At 39.2% G+C, this 21389-nt stretch overlaps 1 protein-coding gene across 6 annotated transcripts in view; it reads left to right on the top strand.

Annotated features, from left to right (window-relative positions):
• The first annotated feature begins 4086 nt into the window (after positions 1–4086).
• LOC122999541 (DNA (cytosine-5)-methyltransferase 3A-like) overlaps positions 4087–21389 on the top strand; it is a 62958-nt gene continuing 45655 nt past the window's right edge. For 5 of the 6 annotated variants that reach the window (XM_044376513.1, XM_044376511.1, XM_044376508.1 and 2 more), the window contains exons 1-3: positions 4087–4324; positions 10757–10991; positions 20593–20700. In XM_044376513.1, the coding sequence (XP_044232448.1) occupies positions 10923–10991; positions 20593–20700 (177 nt within the window). In that variant the 5' untranslated portion in view covers positions 4087–4324; positions 10757–10922. The remainder of the gene's footprint in view (positions 4325–10756; positions 10992–20592; positions 20701–21389) is intronic. The other variant, XM_044376510.1, reaches the window with a different exon arrangement.

The raw sequence follows: 21389 nt of genomic DNA, 5'->3' as shown, positions 1-21389 counted from the left end.
AATTGCACAGAAGAAACCAAATCATCCTGTTTCATTTTAATCCTCTAAAGCGAAGCCAATGAGCTGTACAACCATAAAAGTTGGGTTCAAATTCTAATTATTGGTGGACAGTCAAAATTTAAATAGTATTTAAAGATGTTTGCTCGGTGACAGTAATGTTAAGCTTAGATTTGGACCTCTAGCAGATAGATACAGTTTGCCTTTAGGCAGTTACACACTGACATAAAACATACTGTATATTGTTACAATGAAGTCATATTACCCTTTCCAATCATTATGAGCATGCCCAGACATACACCTGGGTCAAAAATGAGCATGAGCAATGTGTGTTTTATATAATACTGCTACAGTATGATGGATTATTAAGGCCCAAATGCACTGAAAGCGATAATTGACGCGCCTCATTTGATGTGCGTCATTTGATGCTCCTATGGTGCACTGCAGGCATCAGATTTAAAATGCCAACACCACAGAACCAATACAAATTTGTCCTGTTGTTCCTTGTATTTACGGCTATTTTAGTTGTATGTAATGAATGAATGAAAAGGAGAAATGCAGAGGAAAATTGAACTAAGAGCATCTGTTTCCACAGTAAATCATCTGTTGAATGTTTGATGGTTATTTGTGTTTTAGAATGTAACCGCCGTGAAATAATCAGAAAATAATGTTTTATTTCTCTCATTCACTGCTATGTTCTACTGCTCGCTCTCCTCGCTTGACCACTGCCGTGCTGTCTCTCTCTCTCTCGCTCGCTGGTGCTATCTCTCTCTTTTTCAGCTTTGGTCGTTGGGTCCTCATTTGACACTCCAAAATCGAAACAAGGTCGGAGTAGGGATGTTGAGGCAGTTTGACGGACCTCATAACACTTTTAGTGCACGTTTGGCCATTTAAAACAATAGGTGTACCTTTACACGACACCAGGTTAGCTGTAGCTGGAAACAGCTGATCAGTCATGTGAATTAAAAGTTTTCAACGTCATTATTTGTTCGACAAATGTGTTTCCGAAATTGAGGGGGTTTTTTACGAATTTGGCATTTCCATTAAGCTTTTTCAATGCGATACTTCAAAATGCGCATGAAAATAGGTTAATGGAAACACGACTTATGTCCGTGTTAAACATGGTTAAGAGTCAAAAACTTGAGGTGAATCTGTATAAAAATGCTCCCTGCAAGTCAAAAGCCAGGGCTTCAGCCTGCTCTGAATGCTTCGTTTGCAATGTTATCTCTACTTCCTCATCGAACTAATGTCAGACTGTTCACACATGCCCACAGCCGTCTGTTTCGTAGACTTTGTTGCTAAGGTTGTTCACGTTGTCCAGTTGCCCAATTGCTCTCTCAACCCAACTGGTCAAAGCAGATGGCCGCCCACCTAGAGCCGGGTTCTGCTTGAGGTTTCTTCCCGTTAAAGGGGAGTCTTTCCTTACCGCTGTCACCAAGTGCTTGCTCATGGGGGAATTGTTGGGTCTCTCTCTCTGTAAATTAAAGAGTACAGTCTAGACCTGCTCCATGTGAAAAGTGCCCTGAGATGACTTTTGTTGTGATTTGGCGCTATATAAATAAAATTGAACTGAATTGAATTGCAAATTTCAAATCAGATTTGGGCTTGAACATGTTCGGATATATTTGAGAAGTTTCTATTTCAATAAAGAACAAGAAAAAGATGTGAAATCCTACTGCTATAGTTTGTTTATGTAGCCTCTGGTGGAGCTGGCCAATCAGAATGGAGAGGGCTCATCAGGAGGGGGGCCTTAAAGAGACAGGAGCAGCCTGTTTCAGACAGAGGCTGAACTGAGGGGCTGCATGAAGAGCCAATATAAGATAAATAAGCAGTTTATTTTAAAACTGTAAATCATGCAAAAATACCCCAGTAGAGCCCCAGAATATATATTATAGACCTGGGAGTGTACATGATATGTCCCCTTTAAAACTAGACCAAATCAACTGGATATCTTCCAAAGTTACACCCTTTTTTATTACCAAATTCCTCCTTCTGCAACTCAATAGGAAACACTGTCCAGTAAAACACAAAGAGGGAATTTTGTACCAAAAAGACTATAACTTTGGAAGATATCCAGTTGATTTGATTAACTCTGATTGCTGAAGTCTCATATTAACTTCAGGTACAGTTTGAAAATACATTTTTGCAGTAAATGAGGGTTGTGGATTCACAATAAGCAAAACCCTTTTTCAGTGTTTAGATGGACAGCTTACTATTGTTTGAAGACAGACAGAAAATTTGTGAAACTATCCTTTAAAATTATGAGCTCTTGGGGGACATCCTAGTCAGAGCTGAATTAACCCTCAATGGGGCTCTGGTGCAAAAAATGTACTGTACCCATTTCAACTTTGGGCCCTTCTACAAGATGTGGTTGTAAGATTAGGTAAGATCAGGGCCTGGGAGCTCAGGGCAGTTGCCTCAGAGCCCGAGAGGTTTAAGGTGGCAAAGTGGGCAGTGGTGGCCTAAAGGTTAGAGACATGAGCCTGTAACCAGAGGGTTGCCAGTTCAATCCCCCAGACCAGCAGAATGAATCTGGGTGGGGAAAGCGGCAGGTGTGCAGCGCTTGCCCCTCCCTCATTACCACCACTGAGGAGCCCTTGAGCAAGGCCCTTAACCTCAACTGCTCCAGTGGCCAGCAGATCAGACTGTGGTTATACTGGGCAGCTTCGAGGTATGAATGTGTGAATGTGCTTATGTGATCAGGGCGTTCCTGAAAAAGAGAGCATTGCTCTCAGAGAAACTCCCCTGAATAAATAAAGGTTAAAAAACAACAACAAAAAAAACATGTGACCACAATGTCCCCAGTTCAAGTCCAGCCTGGGTCCTCTGTTGCATGTTATTGCCAGTGGTGGAAAAGTGTTCAGATCCTTTACTCAGGTAAAAGTACCAATACAGCACTACAGTAATGTGTAAAAAAGTCCTGCATGAAAAATCCTACTACAGTAGAAGTACAAAAGTATTATCAGCTTGATGTAGTTCAAGTATTGCAGTAAAAGTAGTGATTTGGCCCCTCTGACTGATATATTATTATATATGACATCATTAGATTATTAGTACTGAAGCATCAGTGTTTCAGCTACTTTATATACAGTTAGCTACTTTAGTCCAGTGGTTCCTAACCTAGGGGTCGGGTCCCTCCAAAGGGTCACCACATAAATCTGAGGGGTCGTGAGATGATTAATGGGAGAGAAAAGAAGAAAAAACAAAGTTCTGATACATAACTCTTTTCAGTTTTTGGACTTTTTCTCTAATTTTTGATTTGTGGTGAAATATTGGATCATTTGAACATTTATTGAAATGAAACCATGTGAGAAGTTTAGAGGAAAAAAATCACTATTTGGTGGAGCTGTTAACAACTCATAGACATCTGAAATGTGACCCCGACTACACACTGCTTTATGTAAGACGTCAAAAGCCAAAAAGTTTGGAAACCACTGGTTTCGTCTTTAACAATGTGTTGTATTTTAAAAGCTTGTTATATTATCCATTGTGTCAAAACTTCATCTGAAAAGTAACTAAAGCTGTCAAAATAAATGTAGTGGAGTAGAAACTACAATATTTCCCTCTGAAATATGGTGGAGTGGAAGTATGAAGTAGCATCAAATGGAAATACTCAAGTAAAGTACAAGTACTTAAAAGATGTACCTGAGTAAAAGTGCTTAGTTACTTTCCACCACTGGTCTACTATTTTATAAAAAGAAAAATGCTCAGAAATCAGATTAAAAATATATAAGACTAAATGAGGGTTCAGCTTTCTCAGTAAATGTGGTGTCACATTGGTTGGTGCAGAATCAACAACCTGTAAAGGAAGGAAATATAAAACAGTCTTAATGATGTCATTACACCTGCTGTCAAATACTCTTAATTTTTGGAAATCACACCTGAACTTAGTCGCTCTGTTGACTGTATGGACGCTGCTGTAGCTGCTAGTCTGTACAGTTTGAGTACACCTGTCTTCTGTGTGTGTGCACGTGCACGCACGCGCGTTTCAGCTTGCAGATAGTCTCTAGTCTCTAGGACCGCGCGGAAACTTTCTCTCCGGTGCAGCAGCCTCTGCGGCTCGTGACAGAGAGAGCAGGCCGGTTTGAGGGAGAGAAAGAGAGAGAGCGAGAGAGAGAGAGAGAGAGAGAGAGAGAGAGAGAGAGAGAGAGAAACAGGCGGGGGAGCGCGACCCAGCAACGGAGAGAGAAGACCCGGTAGAGCGCGAGGAGGGAGAGGGAGAGAGAGAGAGAGAGAGTGAGAGAGAGAGTGAGAGAGAGAGAGAGTGAACGAGAGGAGAGAGAGCGACGACCGTCAGGGTCCGGGTGCCTGAGGGACGGACGACACGGTAAATATAAACATTACATTTTGGCTCGTGAACGCACACCGGCACCCGTTACAGCCGTTAAGTTAGCGTCAGTAGTCATCTCCTGAAGTCATCGCTCGCGCGCTCCGCAGCCTAAACCGTTGGTTCCGTTTTAGCAGATGATGTGCGCGTGAAACGGAGTGGGTCGGTGCGAGTGAACTTCAGTTCTTTTTGTACGGTGGGAGGAAAATCACGGCAACCGGGCAGCCTATATAACGACTGTATGTTAACGTTGTCCGGTAGAGCGTGCACCCACTCCCAGCGTACCGAGCAGGTAACGTTAAACCGGAGCGCTCCGTCCTCTCACCCACCAGATGCATACGGACACATCAGCGCGCGGAACCGTCGCCTCCGCCGAGAGCGAGCGGAGCGAGCGGGCCGACGGGCACGCGCCTGTCGGGGTTAACGAGTGCATTCGGTCTGAAACGCGCCCCCGTGTGTGTTTTTTACCTGACCCAGTAAAGCTTATCGCCGCTACACACTCAGACACGTGTCTCTCACCGGCTGCCCGCCCCGCGCACACCCCCGCCGGGATTTTACGCCGTTTTTGAGAGGCCGTCCGGTAAAGGCCGCGTGAGGTCGCTCCCAATATTAATTGTCATAAAGCTGGGCCACGTCAAGTGAGCACGAGCAACCACGACATTTCCGGCGTGCACTTTGAAAATAAAAAACTCACTGACGAGCTGAGGTAGACACACATTTGTTTGCCAGCACTGTTCTCCTATAAAATGGTATCAGTTACTTTGAGTACATAGCTATTGTAGAACTGATCAATACATTGGAGCATAAAAATTGATTCTTGACCTTGGAAGTTGTAGTTTGACCATTATTCAACATTTCTAGCTTTTCCCTCATTTTCCAATACTTTTTTCAGTTTTTGTTAAACAAGGACCATGCACAACAACATTAATCTCAAAATGAGAAGAGATGATTTATGCCAGATTTAGCAATCAGCTAATTTCCATCTGCAACACTATATTGATATTTAAGTTTAAAAAATCAGATAATGACATTATTGCACAATAAACACATGAAATAAACATTTTTGATGATTATTCCTGTTCTATGTTCTTTTTTAAGATATTTGACCAAGCTGTGTAGAGCTCATAGATACATAAATAGTTAGCAGGACATTTTAGAGAAACAGCACTATTTCGAAATGACCTTAAATGTATTTTATTGATTTAAGTACATTTATTTAGGGAGCAGTTGACTTGAATTAATATCCTGTTAAATTGTATTTTATGAATATGTTGTGATTGCTAGTTTTGTGATCATTAAAGATTTTATAAATGGGTGTTTTGTGGAAATGCACACTTACTTGGGTTTCTATGAACATGGACAACTTGAAAAGTGTTCAAAGTTGGGAGCTTCAATTAGAAAATAATGTTAACTGCCTTTAAGAATTAGTTTCTTTGAAATTAAAGATAAGTCACCAATCACCTAGGTATCTGTCAATAAGACTTGATCTGTAAATAAGACTTTATTGATCATCAGGAGGGAAATCCACATCCTGCAGTGGCACAGAAGGCAGTGTAAGAGTTAAAGAAACGGATAAAGACCGATTTAAATGAAATGCATAAAATAAGAAACGAATGGAGATTTTATATTAAATGCTTTTATTGTGAAGACAAATCACCTACTTTCCTGTCATTCACCGTCTGACTCTCACTACCTTGACTCACCTCTGAAGCTTTTTCTCTGCGCAACCATTTCTCCTCCCACCAGTTCAGGCCTCTGCTTGGGCCTTTGACTATTGGTCTAATTTAAAACACTGCTGGCATGAGGACTGGAACAATGTAAATCAGTGTATATAGACTTAGTATAGGAGCATGAGGTGTGTGTGTGTGACCTAAATACGACAAACTTGGAGGAGTTAGTTGGCCTGCAGCCTGGAGCTCGTGCTGGGAGTCCTGAGGGGTGTGGGGTGGATACTGTGCACCCATTTCTGCAGTTTTCCACCCCTGTCTTTCCGCTGGCCTGCTGCCTGTTGTCTTTACAGTAGATGATGTAAGGACACAGCGTGAGGAGTGACATACTGTACAATACATCTCGAGGAAAGCCAGACACATTGGCTGCAGACACACTGTGCTTAAATACAAATCACTTCTGAGATCCAATTTTTTTTTTTTTTTTGTTGGGTACATGCAAGCCCAAAATTTTCTGCTCATTTTGTGGTCAGATTGATATCAATATCTGACACCAGTCTGAACAGATCACACTCTTAACAGACACTTACAAAAACAATACACTTGACATGCTCATGCAGAAGTAAAAAAATTACATGAGGCTCCTTTGACTAATGACATCATGTTAACGCTGTGCCATGGCAAAGGAAAATATTTGTTTCTATCTAACTGGCAGGTGTCTGCCAGTTAAATAGAAACAGGACACCTCAGACAAAGATCAGGCCAACAGTTAAATCACTGTTGTACATTTTGTGCAGCTTTGTGTGTCATGAGCAACGACACGTCGACATTCAGCAGTACACTACATGAAAGTGGCTGAGAGTTGTATCTGCATTTTTTGAGTTTAGAAAGCAACTATGATAAAATATGGACCAAATAAAGTTAAAGATCAGCTCCAGACATGTTTTAAGATGTATATAAAACTCTACTCGGGGTAATATTTTGTGTCTGGTATGTTTTTTCCACAAAAAAGTTCAGTTATCTTGTTAAAATCCTTAAGATGACATCTCCTCTTCTCCCTCATTAAAAATGCCAGAATCTATGAAAATTTAAATATTGCTCATTTCAAAAGTTTAACCTCTGGACATAAGATGTTAAAGTTTCAAGTTTCCACATCACACTTGTGTAAGTTTAATACTGGACCAGGATCGGATCCAAACTAGTTGTGATGTCACAAATCATGCTCATGCTTAAACTGAGATCTTTGATGAGCTCAGAGAAACTTTCCACTTTCAGCGGATGAATGTGAAAACAGTCCTCTAGTATTGAACTCTGCACATACATCACTCTGCACAGAGAAGCTCAAACATCCAACTGTAGGAACAAGAAAAAAACAAGAAAAACATTTTTTTGACTGGAGGGAGACTTTAAGTTTCAGTGTCTGTTAACTTTCACTTTTTTTGTTCCACTCTCTGTTTTTTTTTTTTCGCTCACTCAGTTTCCAACTAGGTAGTGAGGCTATTCAGTGTTTTGATTGGATAGACAGAGAAAGAAAGAATAAGCCTGAACCAAATAGTGGTGAACAGTTGTTTTGTAATGTACAACCCTGTGCACCTTTCAGATGTGCATACTGATGGGGTGCATGAAAAGGGTAACATGGCTCACCAAATGGGCAACAGTTTCCCAAGAAATCATCTAATTTGTGTCCATTTGTGTAAACTGAGATTAAACATAGCAACAATATGTATGCTTGATAATATATTACTTGATAATAAAGCTCACTGAAATTCACCTAACTATGAGTTAATATAGTATTGATGAGTTGAGTCGATAATACACTTTAAGGTGTCCTGATGTAAAATAAGAGACAAGGGTTACGGCATTAACCTTGTGTATTATGTTCATTTATTTGGGAGGGCTGCAACTAATGATTATTTTCATGATTGATTATTCTGCTTGATTATTCCCAATCAGTCGTTTGGTCTATAAATTGTCAGAAAATGATGATAAGTGTCAGTCATTGTGTCCCAAAGCCCACAAAACAACCTAAGATGTCTCAACCTGTTTTGTCCCGACTAACAGTTCACAACCCAAAGATATTCAGTTTACTATCATAGAAGACTAAAGAAACCAGAAAATATTCACAAAAAAATGACTCAAAACGATAAATCAATTGTCAAAATAGATGGCGATTAATTTTCTTTCGATCGACTAATTGATTAATCAACTAATTGTTCTCTAATATTAGGACACCTCATTGTATAATGTCCGATACTAGTTTTTCATGTTAAAACTATTCAGTGAGCACAAAACAAGAACAGATACACAGAGAATATGTATTGAGACCAAGCAGGTGTTACACCGTATTCTGTGACCTGTCATGTTGTGTGACCAGTTTGTGAATTTTGATCTTGACAAGATTCCCATGAGGTTTAGGTGATGGTAAACCATCGCAGAGAGGCAGCTGGTCGGTGTTAGGGCAAAGGTTAGGGAAACACCAATCAGGTCACAGAACCTGGTGTAGCAAGAACAGAAAGCTCTCAGGAGGTGTTGAGTGACAGTAGTGCTTCTTTTGCTCACAATCTTAAAATCCACTCACCCTTTTCTTTTTTTGCCTTCCATGCAAATTCAAAGCAGAGCAAACTGTATTGATCAAGAAAGGAAGCATCATGCTGCAGACTCCACCTCTTAAGTAACAGCAGGCTACTTCCCAGTGATTTCCATCAGCTTATTCTTTCATCACAAAGACTTTAACTGTGAACTGATATGAGCTTAACAGCTAGAAATGAGCATTATCTGGTGAAGCTTGTTTGCCAAAAGTTGTTGGTAGACGCCCACTAACTCTCTGGAGTGTACAGAATCATCCAAAAACATCTCTCAACAACTGTGAGAGCAGATTTCCAACTGAATGTTCACCAAATCAGTATTTTACTCTCAAAACTTGTTCTGGGCATAAGAATATGTCCCTGTGCCCTTGTGAAGATTGATTATAGCTTGAGTTTCCTTTGTGCCCGCTCAATAGTTTTGTCATTAATTAAGTTAAATATAACAGATAAATGTTAATGAGGGTGATGAGACGAATGAGAGCCAAGATGAGTCACACATCATTGGCTCTCCATTGAACACCCCCCTCAAAGCTCCTCCACTTAGTCTTAGTGGATCCACCAACAGCACGAGGTCAGCAGCATGGGGTTATGTGAAAAGTCAAATTGGAGTGTCGTAATTCTGATCTAAAGAAGCAATTGGTCGATTAATTAACTTATTTTGATATTTGAATGATTGTTTTAAGTCCTTCTTCATTCAAAAATGTGTTTTTCTTCTTGTTCCTGCAGTTGGATGTTTGAGCTTCACTGTGCAGAATGATGTATGTTCAGAGTTTAACACCAGTAGACTGTTTTCACATTTATCTGCTATAAGTGGAAAGTGTCTCTGTGCTCATTTGAAATCTGATTTTTAGGGGTGGGACTACAAGCATGATTTGTGACATTATGGCTAGTTTTGAGCCAATTTTGGTTCAATATTCAACTTACACAAGTGTGATGTTGAAACTTGAAGCCTCCACTGCACAAATACTGAGAATCGACTTTACAGAGACATCTTGTGTCCAGCAGTTTAACTTCTGACATGAAATATGTTGTTATATATTTTATACACATCTTAAAACTTGTCTGGAGGGGATCTTTAATGATTTGCTCTTTTCATCCTTCCTCATGTGATCATAAACTGGAATTATTTGGGTTTCTGACTGGTGATCTCTGACATTTTATAGAACAAACGACTCATTGATTAATCAAGTCAGTTGCATTGCATATTCTGATAGTTCTTGGATTAGTCTATTGGCAGAAAATGAATTTTGATTAATCATTTATCAAACAAATAAGCAAAACATCTGCTGGTCACACTTTCTCAAAGGTGCTGATTTGCAGCTTTTATCTGTTTTTAAAATATCACTTTAAATAATAACTGGCAGTGGGTGATACACCACCATCTGTGTGTGTGTGTCCCTTAACTTTGAGAAAACAAACCTACCTCAGGTTCTGAGATCTTGTGATGGAAATTTTTAACTATGGTTTTATGTTTTCAAGATTAAATGATTCAGTGATTAATCAAAAACCTAAAAAAAGTTTTGCCAAAAATCTGATATGTTTAACAGATTTAGGACCATAAACGAAAGTGGCCAAAATCAATATTGAAAATTCAGCTTCAGTGTGATTTTTTTTCTGTTTTCCTTATCATTAAAAACAAATCTGTGTCACATTTGAGGGAAAAAATCTTATTTTTGCCACGTTCACCTGCGGTATGAATGCAGCCATTTTGTCTAATGAAATAGGACAGTTTTATCCGGCCACATCAATCACACTGTGACAGCCATGTTGAAAGCTGCCCTGATTCGTGCAGATTCCTTTGAGGAACACCTGCATGTTTGTGTGTGTGTGTGCGTTAACCTGTTTCAGCTCAGAACTGAAATATTTTCTGCTCTGCATGTGCAGGAGTCCCATCCATCATATAGTACAGTCAATGGAGACACACACACACATACACACCTGTAGTACAGCTTTGACCTCAATGCTCTGTGTGTGTGTGTGTGTGTGTGTGTGTGTGTGTGTGTGTGTGTGTGTGTGAAAGGGTGAACAAAAGGTACATAGAGCAAAGAGAGGAAGGAAGAAACACAGGGTAGCAAAATGTCAGCCCGATACCGAGAATGCTATCTTACTCAGAATTCACAAATGTCCTCTCATATTCACTCATGTCATGGTGTGTGTGTTTATTCTCTGTCTACTCCCAGGAGAGGGTGAGGACCGACTGAACGAGTGATCATCCGACCAACTGAGCGACTGACAGACAGACAGATTGAATGACGCTGCACCTGGTGCTTCTGAGGGCCTTTCCCATGTTTTGATTTGCTCCATTTTTTACTTTCTAAACTTGGTTTTACCGAGCCGCTCCTTGCCATGCCGTCCAACAGTCCTGCTGCCGCCGAACCGGCTCAGACGCCAGAGAACGAAACCTCCAATGATGTGGTGAGAAACATGGATTAATGTTATTATATCGTTTTTGAAAACGCTTAAACAATTTGAGTGAGTAGTTGTGTATCACAGCTACTGTTTAGCATTATAGCTATGACTACTGTTATTATCGCTACAATACTGTAATTAACCATTTTTAAAAAACAAGGAAATGCAAATGTATTTATTTGTACTTTTTTAATGCATCCTATAAATGCACATTGAATTAACCAGTTTCTAATTTCTCTCTTACATGAGTTGTATTCAGAACTACTTGCACTTTATTTTCTTTTTACTTCTTGCCTGTTTATTATTTTATTAATGTATTAATGTATTCGCCTTTGCACTGAAGGGATGCAGTTTTGTTCTCTTGCAATTGTATATGGGGAGAATGACAAGAAATTCTACCCTGAATCCTTGAACCTTTATCGATTTAATGATTAGTTTTAATTAAAAGTGTATTATCATTACAGTGACACACTCCAGCCTCCATAAAATTACCTTTTTATGCCTCGGCACTGGCGACAGCCGTGGCCGGAGGCATTATGTTTTTGGGGTATCGTCTGTCTGTCCGTCGCGTTCTCGTTGAGCATGATATCTGGTAATTCCTTCAAATTTGGCACAAACGTCCACTTTGACTCAAGGATGAACTGATTAGAATTTGGTGGTGAAGTTCAAAGGTCACTGTGACCTCACAAAATATGTTTTCGGCCATAACTCAAGAATTCATATGCTAATTATGATAACGTTTCACACAAATGTTTAATAGGATAAAAGGATGAAATGATAACATTTTACATCCAAAAAGGTCAAAGGTCAACTTCACTGTAACATCATAATGTTCTGCAAAAACACTTTTCTGGACATTATTCAACGCCATAACTCAAGAACAGAAGGATAGATTATGACCATATTTCACATTTGTTCAGATACTGAATTGGTGACACTAATCTTGGTTCCCACCTTGAAACTGTGGTGATTGCTTAGATCTTCTGTGCTACGATGTGTGTGAAGCATCCACATTTTAGAATTTGTAGCTTCTTTACAACAACATCCATATCTGAAACATTGTCTACTGTCATGGCTACAACTTTGTGTTCTATCAGAATCAGCTTTATTGGCCAAATGTGAACACATACAAGGAAAATACACTTAATTAATACTTTTTATTAAACTCCTTCAGTATCTTCACTACAAACATTAAATGAGTCTGGAGAGACATGGATGTAAACTGCAATTTAACTGGTTGGTGGAGGCATACACCCACAAGGTGGTATTTCTAGTATTTATGGCTTTTCTTTTATAGTATTGATGCATTAAACTGTGAGCAGTATTTGAGTCTACAGGTGACAGTAGTAATGTATATATTGTTGTGTAATATAAATTATGGTACTCCATCCAGTGGAAGTCATTATAGTGTGGAGCCAAATTGTCTGCATGCAGTAGCTTAATCTGCAACATAACCTGTAACAGTACAGTCATCCGATCAATGGTTTGGAATAAAAATTACATTTTTTACTGTAATGTAGTAAAACTCACAAAATGGAAATACTCAAGTAAAGTACTAGTATTATAAAATTGTTTTGACGTCAAGCACTTCAATAAATACACTCAGTCCACGTTTGACTCATAACACCATGACCACTACTACTATTGCTACCTCAGCTTTTAATACATTGCTTCTATTACAGTTACTATTGCTGCTTATTTTATACATATTATATTACTAGTTCAGTTATTTTTGCAGTCACAGCTATTATTACAACCACCACCACTTTTACTACAGCTATCATTATCACTACTACTCTGACTTCTAAGCCAACAGTTGAGAGCTTTTTTTAGCTAACACACATACAATTTGACTGTGTGTGTGTGTGTCAGTAATTATTAAACTTAAGGTTATTTATTTACATTCACTTCAGGCCTTTGTGCATTCCAAACACTCACCCGACCACATGCAGGTGAGGCAAGTCTCAAACAGTCTTTTTTTTTTTCTACACAAATGAGCATGCACACACACACACACACACACACACACACACACACACACACACACACACACACACACACACACGCACAAACACACACATTAACACACAGTCAGACATACACAAGGTGAAAAATGGCTCCTTTCATTTGTGCCCCCCAGATCCCAGGGCAGCCCTCGTAAATCTGCAAGAAGTTCATTCTATAGTGCTGCTATATAAAGGCCCGTCTCTCTTACTTCCACATTCACACACTGGCAATGAGCCAACCCGGACAAAGTTTCCCTTATAGAGTTTGTTGTGCTCTTTAACTTCCTGAGACTTAACTCACTCTCAGAGTAAAGAAAAGCTCGGAGAGAATCGGAGTAAGTCATAGTTTGGAGACAGAGATGAAGACATGTTGGAGATAGGAGAATAAAGGTGTACAAGGTTTCACAAATCCCAGTTATAATCCATTTTACATGACAGAAGCCACTGTTCAAATTTTAACTTTTATATTTAGACATTTTTTATAGCTTGAAAATGGACTCATTGTTATAAAAACCTATTTCAGTCAATGCACTGATCACAGCACAACACTAAAGGTAGGCTTGAACAAAATAGTTCATACAAAGTGTCGTTTAACCACAACTAAATGCAAAAGTGTTCATAAGCTTTTCCAAATGGTAACATACGAAGGCGTTGCATAAAGCCTGTCATCATAGAGGGGGACAAGACACGATTAAATGTGCAAATGGATGCCTTCTTCTTGAAGGCATTCATGGTGTTCCCCTTGATTGTACACACAAAAAGTGTTGGATGTAGCTGTATAAAGAATGAAAAGAGAGAACTTGAGAGAGAAGTTCAAACCTCCACATACCTGGCCAGTACCTGGCCTGCATTAAATGTGCGTGATTGTTCGATTTTCTGTTTTGGAAACCTACAAAAATTATGTAGCCATCAGATAGGTGCAGGGGAAAGTGGATTAAGACGCTTCTTTTGATGATCTGACAGGCAATTTGTTTGAAGCATACTGACGCCTTAACTTGGACAGTGTTACGAGAATGACTAGTAGTTAGGTTTCTGGCGTGTCTAGGGAAAGTTCATTCTCTAACATGAAGTGTGTGGTTGGAAACAAGGCTGGCTGGCAGTGAGCTGTGTGTAGGGCTTACCTCCAGTCAGCAACAGTGGCTAGCTTTAGCCAGGAGCTCCCCATGAGCAGCCAGCACAGACGGCGTCAGTAGACAGTTCTTGTTAAAGTTTTTTTGTGGTTGGTGGTTTGTCCCAGAACGAAAAACAAAGCTGGAGGTAGATGGCTTGCAGGTTTCACAGCTAAAGACAAAAGTTAATGCGGTGTCTATTGTTTCATTCTCATGGCTGTTCAGTGTCAAAATCACTTCTGGAAGCTGTTACCCAGAAGCCTTATCACACCTGTGCCACTGGGTTAATTGATAAGCCCCGCCCTCTACCAGCCAGTTAAAAAGAAAGAAGGAACTGCTAATGATTACTAAAGAGCATACTACTCAACTTCACAGGCAGCCTCAGTCATCTTTTCTGCTTTAAAGGCTTAAAGATCCCCTCAAGACAGGTTTAGGACATAAAAAATACTCTGCTTTGAACAATAATTTGTGTCTGATATGGTTTTTCTATAAAAAAGTAATTACCACATTAAAATCCTTAAAATGGCATCTACTCCTTCTCCCTCATTAAAAATCCAGAATCTATGAATATGTAAATATTTTTAATTTCAGAAGTTTAACTGCTGGAAACAAGATGTCTCCTGTAAAGTCCATTCTCAGTATATGTATATATAGTATATATAGTATAGTATATATGTGTACTGAAGGCTTCAAGTTTTCACATCACACTTGTGTAAGTTGCATATTGGACCAGGATTGATTTCCAAACAAGTTGTGATGTCACAAATCCTGTTCATAGGCCTTAAAAATCTGATTTTCAGTGAGCACAGAGAAGATTTCCACTTTCAGCAGTTCAATGAGGAGAGATCAGTTGAAAGTGAATAACAATGTTTATTGTGATAAGCAACACATTTTGGCGACTGTTGATATGTGGCATTTTCATATCAGCCCTTATGAAGATAGGAGATAGGACATGATCCCCCAGAGTCTAGACGCTGGTGGTGGAGGAATGGAGCCAGCAGATAGTTGATGGACCTTTGGCTGGGTCTCTCTGGACAACATGGAGGTCAAGATGGTGAAGGGGAGGAGATGGGTTGCACAATAGTGGGTCTGAAAGACAGTGTGGAATTGAGAAAGAAGGGCTTTTGACAGTGTGGGAAGGTGGAAGTGACAGGGAAATTCAACAGAAGGAAATAGCAACATTCCCCCATGATATTTAAAGGCGGAGTATAAGGATAGAAATCTTCTTTATTGAACTTATGCCAAAGATTCATATGAATGTGAAAACAGCCTTCTAGTGTCAAACTCAAATGCTCAGTGAAGCTCAAACATCCAATTGTAGGAACAAGAAAAGTATATTTTTGAGTGGAGGGGGACTTTAAGTATGCTTGAAACAAACTAGGTTGTACAAGTATACCTTTTCCGAATGGCCAACACATGTCATGATAGACTCCTCCTGGCAGTATCACCCTACCTCCCTCATCTCTGTCCAAGAAATCTGGATTTTGTGAATCTTTGTACTGTTGATGCAATGGATTTTTTCAAATGGGGATAATGCCAAACACTTTTGGACAGGATTTCCTTAAAGGCATTCATGGTGTTGCATGCATTTGAACACGGGAAACATGATGGATACAGTTCTGTGAGCTTCAGAGAGACATTCAAACCCTGCTTTATTTTCTCACTTTTGCACACCTGGCCCGTTATTTTGTGATTGTTGGGTTAGTCTGTTTTGGAAAGTTACAGATTCCATTCTGACGTCAGAAAAGGATTTAGATGTTGTTATCTGATCCGACAAGCATAAAGCCTTAATGCCTTGACTGCCAAGTGCCTGTGTTTGCATTACATGGTACAAACTACAGAAACACTTTGAAGATGGTCAAAAAATGTGGTACAGGATATGTTTAAGTGACTCTTGCTATTTTGACCAAGTGGACAGTGTTGTTCATTTTCCATCTTTAAAGCCCTAAAAGGTGTCAACATTGCCATATTGTTCATCAAAAGTAGCTAACAACCGCATGGCAACAGTAACTAAAGATTTAGGATAGGTAAAATGTTTTGTCATTTTCAGTCATTTGTAGTGTGAATCTTTAAATATCAGCATGTAAATGCATGTAAATGTGGAAAATGAGGATTATCTCCATGATAACACTGTGTAAAAGTGGCATCAGCTGTAATACTATTGTTTTTAAATGTAGTTGTCTATATGTGGGTTTAATCTAGATAAATGAAAGTCTAGTGTTGGTTCCAGGAGCCATTTCTTTCAACAAATGAAGAAGTGAGTAACAGATTCAAAGTGAAGTACAGAAATAAACCAGGAGAGGAGGGAGATACAGAAACATGGAGCCTAAGAAAGAAAAGGGAGAGAGACTAAGAGAGGAGGACGAGGGGATGGAAAAGAAAGAAAGAGGACAAGCTGTCTGCTGCTGATGGGATCCTCCTCTGCCCTCCTGGTTTGCAGTCTGGTTGCTTAGCAACTGCAGCGGCCTAAAATAACCTGCTGGGAGACAGAAATAGACCAAAGATATATGGACAGATTGGCCAGTGTGTGTGTTTGTGTGTGTTGACACATGCTTGAAGGGATTTTGTTGACTGGTTTTCCAGCTCTGTTGGTTTACATTTGACTTAGTTGAACTATTTTATTTTTACTTGTCTCACTTGTCTTTCAGTATGTGATCAAGTACACTTATATTGCAGTTGTGTGTCTCCAATTGTGCGTCGTGACAAAGGCATATGGATAACACACCAGGCGCACAGGTGCGGGTCCATTACCCATACTAGTTGGTTGCTATGCTGATCGTCAGGGAAGTGACATCAGAATGTTTAGTCAGCACTGTGGCCCTGTCAGAGACAGTTGCTAAGCAGTTTCTGCACCTTAGCAACCACTCCACTGCCACCGCAACACAGGGTCCAGCAGAGAAGGGACAGAAAGGGAGGAAGTCAGGTAGCACTGACTATAGCCGAGAGGAGAGTCAAGAAACAAAGCAGATATGATTATTAAAATAACTGAGAAGGTACAACAAACCCAGTTGGACTCCACTTCAGCGGAGTCCAGTAACCTACAGTACAACAATGCAAGACAATGTATTAATTATCTTAAAGAGAACCAAATATAATGCAGCACATATGTAGTTACATATTTATGATCAACAATAATAAAATAGCAATAAGAAAGTTGTAGTTTATTTAGAACAAGCGCAAGCAGTAGTCAGTTTTAATGATGACAGTCTGAAGTAGGGATGGACAATAATTCAGTAATATATTATCTTTATTAGTTTATTGACTTTCAGCGGAACCATATTGTAATGATGTGATCTCATCATTTCCTAAAAATGTATGTTGTCCAATTTAGAGCTGAAACAATCAGTCGATAAATCAATTAGTCATTTTCATAATAAATTAATAATTTCAACTTACTCTTTTGTGGTTCTTTTTGGACTGTAAGACTTGTAAATAATGAGAATATTTGTTAGTTGCAGACCTAGTCCAATTCAGTCATTTTCAACAAGATGTAATCAAAAACTAAATTAGATAATTAGTACACACACAAGTTTGGTTTCATGTTATACAAAACAGGGGAACACAGTTCATAGCTTTTACATAAATTTGATAATCTTACATATCTCATTTTATATGTATTTGATATATTATCAGTGTCATGATGTCAGTTTTCAGCCATATTGCCTGCCTCTAGTCTGAGGTGTTATAGTTCAGTGTTCAATGTGAGTTAGAGAACATTTAGTGAAAATCTGTACCTGAAACAGAAAAGACACATCTGAACCTGAGATGTCCCTTAAAAAACTGAACTCAAACATACCAAACCACACAGACCCCGAGGTAATGGGACCCCAACATACACACACCGTTTGCTGATATGGTGCCTCCCATTTGTTTTAATCCTATTCAATTAAATTCAGTTTTTATTTATATAGTGCCAAATCATAACAGAAGTTATCTCAGGGCACTTCTCACATAGAGCAGGTCAAGACCGTACTCTTTATTTTACAGAGACCCAACATTCCCCCATGAGCAAGAACTTGGCGACAGTGGCAAGGAAAAACTGCCTTTTAACAGGAAGAAACTTCAAGCAGAACCAGGCTCTAGGTGGGCGGCCATCTGCCTTGACCAATGATCCTACATAGTTCATAGTCTCTGTCATCTTAACCAAGCCTCAAACTGCTGATTAAAATACATTTTTTTCCTAACTTGTACATTTAAATCTGCCTGGTTGACTTCAGCAATACAAGAGTCTAATGTTTAACCCTTGTAACAGTGACATTCATTTAATTTTGTCCTCAAGCAGTGATGCGTATGAAGTATGCTCAAATTTGAATAAAAAGGCCCATAATGAAATTCACTGCGGCTGGCAAATTCTGCCTCCCAGCTAAAATACAATACTCTTAAAGTAACAGGCACAATTTCTTACATGATGAAGCTACATTAAAGTTTTGATTGCTTAGCTAAAGATGCAGCAGGTGTTGCTTATTTTATAAGGCTCTTGGGTCCAATCAAAGATTTTCACAGACCTAAGACTCAGTAAATTACCAAGAAATAGAAAGTGTGGACCTGGATTGAGTTTGAACAGGCCCTCAATTATCTACCCAGAGATTTCTAATATGTGGGAGAAAGCAGCTTGACAGATCTGGAAAAAAAAGGCATTACCCAGTCTGTGTGTGAGTGGATATTTTAATCTTGACAACAGATAGAGTGTAAGGGGAATAAACTGGTGTGTGTGGGGTCTCCTTCTCTTCAGCTACTAGCTCTATAACAACTACTTTTGCCTGCATTTACTGCTTATTATGTAATTATCTGAAGAAAACACCAACCACCAACAGGCAAAAAGGCAGAAGCGTGACAAAGTAATTGTTATGCAAGTCACAAGTTAAGTCTAGAGCTGCAACGAATAGTCAATTAATTGATTGATTGATTAGTTGCCAACTATTAAATTAATCACCAACTATTTTTATAATCAATTAATCATTTGTGGTCATTTTTAAGAAGAAATTCCCTAATTTTCTGATTCCAGCTTCTCAAATGTGAATATTTAGTGGTTTCTTTATGACAATAAACTGAATATCTTTGGGTTGTGGGCTGTTGGTCAGGCCAAAAGGAAACATTTGAAGTTTCATTTCAAGTCAGGGCTAAAATCCAAGTCAAGTTATGAGTCATTTGAGTGAAATCAAAGTCAAGTTGCAAGTCTTTTGCTTTCGAGTCTTTTCATTATATCTTTGACTCAAGTCATATTTGAACCCAAGTCATGTGGCCTTAGTCCACACCACTACAAAAAGGCCAACAACACTGACTCTGAAATGAATAATGTCTTCAAGTTCTAATCCTGCGTCCCTGTGTTAATAGTTCAGTTAACTCTGGTTATATACGTATATGTAGAAAAATCTAAATCCTTCTCTTTTTCTCTTCCTTTAAAACATTAAAGTATTTTTGATAGCTCATCTTGAACTCATGGGTATATACATACACTTATCCAGTCAAATGTGATTTGGTGCAACCAGCTAAACCCACCAATCATATAAAACCACATTTGACTTGGGGGTCATAGTGGCACTAGCAGAATGATATCATGGGTCAGAGGTGTGTTTTTAGATGTCAGTTGGCAAAAACTTTCTTTACATTTTTTAAGACTGTGGTTGCGGTCTAATTTATTCCTTTCTTCCTGCCTAAGAAAAAGACTCACCACACTCACTATCTAGTCGATACACAGGTGCAGCATGATACTTTTATTCCATACGCCACTGAAAAATTACAACAATGCTACTCTACAACTCAGCTGTATTCTACCACTTTGTGTCTACTGTGAGCTGAGCAGAGGAAGCTATTTCAAACTGCTGAGATGTATTCATTTAGGTACAAAGCTTCACTTACGGCATCAATATAAAGCAATGCAGAAAAGGCTTTATGTTACCAGGGTTTCTGCAGGTCTCAAAAGACCTGAAATGAATTATCTAATGTAATGTTTTTTTGAAAAGACGTTATTTCTTAATCATTTCAGGGTTTTCTTTGTGTTGCATATCGACGCTAAGATCAATCCAGAGCAGGTTTAGTCGTACAACATGCATCCTCTCTGCTCTACTAAACACAGCTGGATCTCATGTCTGCAAACATATAATTTACTAGTTTTCTCTTTCATATTTTCCCCATTTAAAGTTTGAAAACGGCTTTGTTCAATCACAACTTGGATGGGTTTTGACGTCTTTGTTTTCAAAGTAGTTTGTTTTTTAAACAAGCTGGCTTTTAATTCTTCTTCTTTCCAGTAAAAAGGTCATAAAAAGTGTGAAATTTGGCTTTCTAAAACTGCACATACCATGTTTTGGGTTTTTTTTCAACAATTAATAGTGTGCTACTCTGTATTCATTTTATCCCAGAGTGTTTCTTAACCACATTGCTTTAAATCGTTGTTGCTTTAATGCAACCTCAATCACTGCTGACATCAATTATAACTTCATACAGTCATTTGATAGGCTCAGTGTTTGATGTGGCCTCTCTATAATTGGCCAGAGTGAAGACGGCGCAGACCAGGACAGTCCAGAGGAGGGGACGCCAGCGAGCCCCCGCACCAAGCGCAGAGTGGGCCGTCCTGGCAGGAAACGCAAACAGCTGCTTCCTGTGAGTACAATAATTATAGGCTGTCATCAGCCTTTTATAGTCTACACTGCAGTAGAGTGATTGATTATCTGCTCACCTATGCAGTACATTTTACCCCTGTCTAACCTGAAAAGCACTGTTGAACACGCATGCACTTTGCTTCACATTTATGCATTCACACCTGCAGAGCTGCTGAGTGTCAACCACAGTCAGCTCAGTATTTTCTAAGGAACACAGCAACACGCAGAAATCTGGAGGCACACTTACTGTTTTCATTGAAGGGGACCTATTATGCTCATTTCCAGCTCTATATTTTTATTCAGGGACGCCACTAGAGTAGCTTTGCATGATTCACAGTTCAAAAAAATCCTTATTTATCTTATACTGACCCTTTATGCAGCCCCTCAATTCAACCTCTGTCTCTTACAGTCAGTCTTAGCTCCTGTCTCTTTAAGGCCCCCCTCCCAATGAGCCCACTCCTTTCTGATTGGCCAGCTTCAGGAAGGCTAGCAAGGGGCAGCCAACTCCATCAGAGTCGTGTTAAGTTACCGCCAATGAAAACCCAACATTTCCTGCTTTACTGCTTCATATTAAAAACTTTTAAATGACTAAATAATGGTAGACTTTTATTGTGAAGAATTTATAGTACATGAAATGTGTTCCTCACCGAATTAGCGGAGCTTCGTTAGTGGCGCTAAAAACCAGTCGAC

The sequence above is a fragment of the Thunnus albacares genome, chromosome 16, assembly GCF_914725855.1.
Source record: "Thunnus albacares chromosome 16, fThuAlb1.1, whole genome shotgun sequence".
In the NCBI taxonomy this organism is placed as follows: domain Eukaryota; kingdom Metazoa; phylum Chordata; class Actinopteri; order Scombriformes; family Scombridae; genus Thunnus; species Thunnus albacares.
The sequence above is the reverse complement of the archived record's forward strand: the minus strand, read 5'-3'. Positions and strand labels throughout refer to the sequence as shown.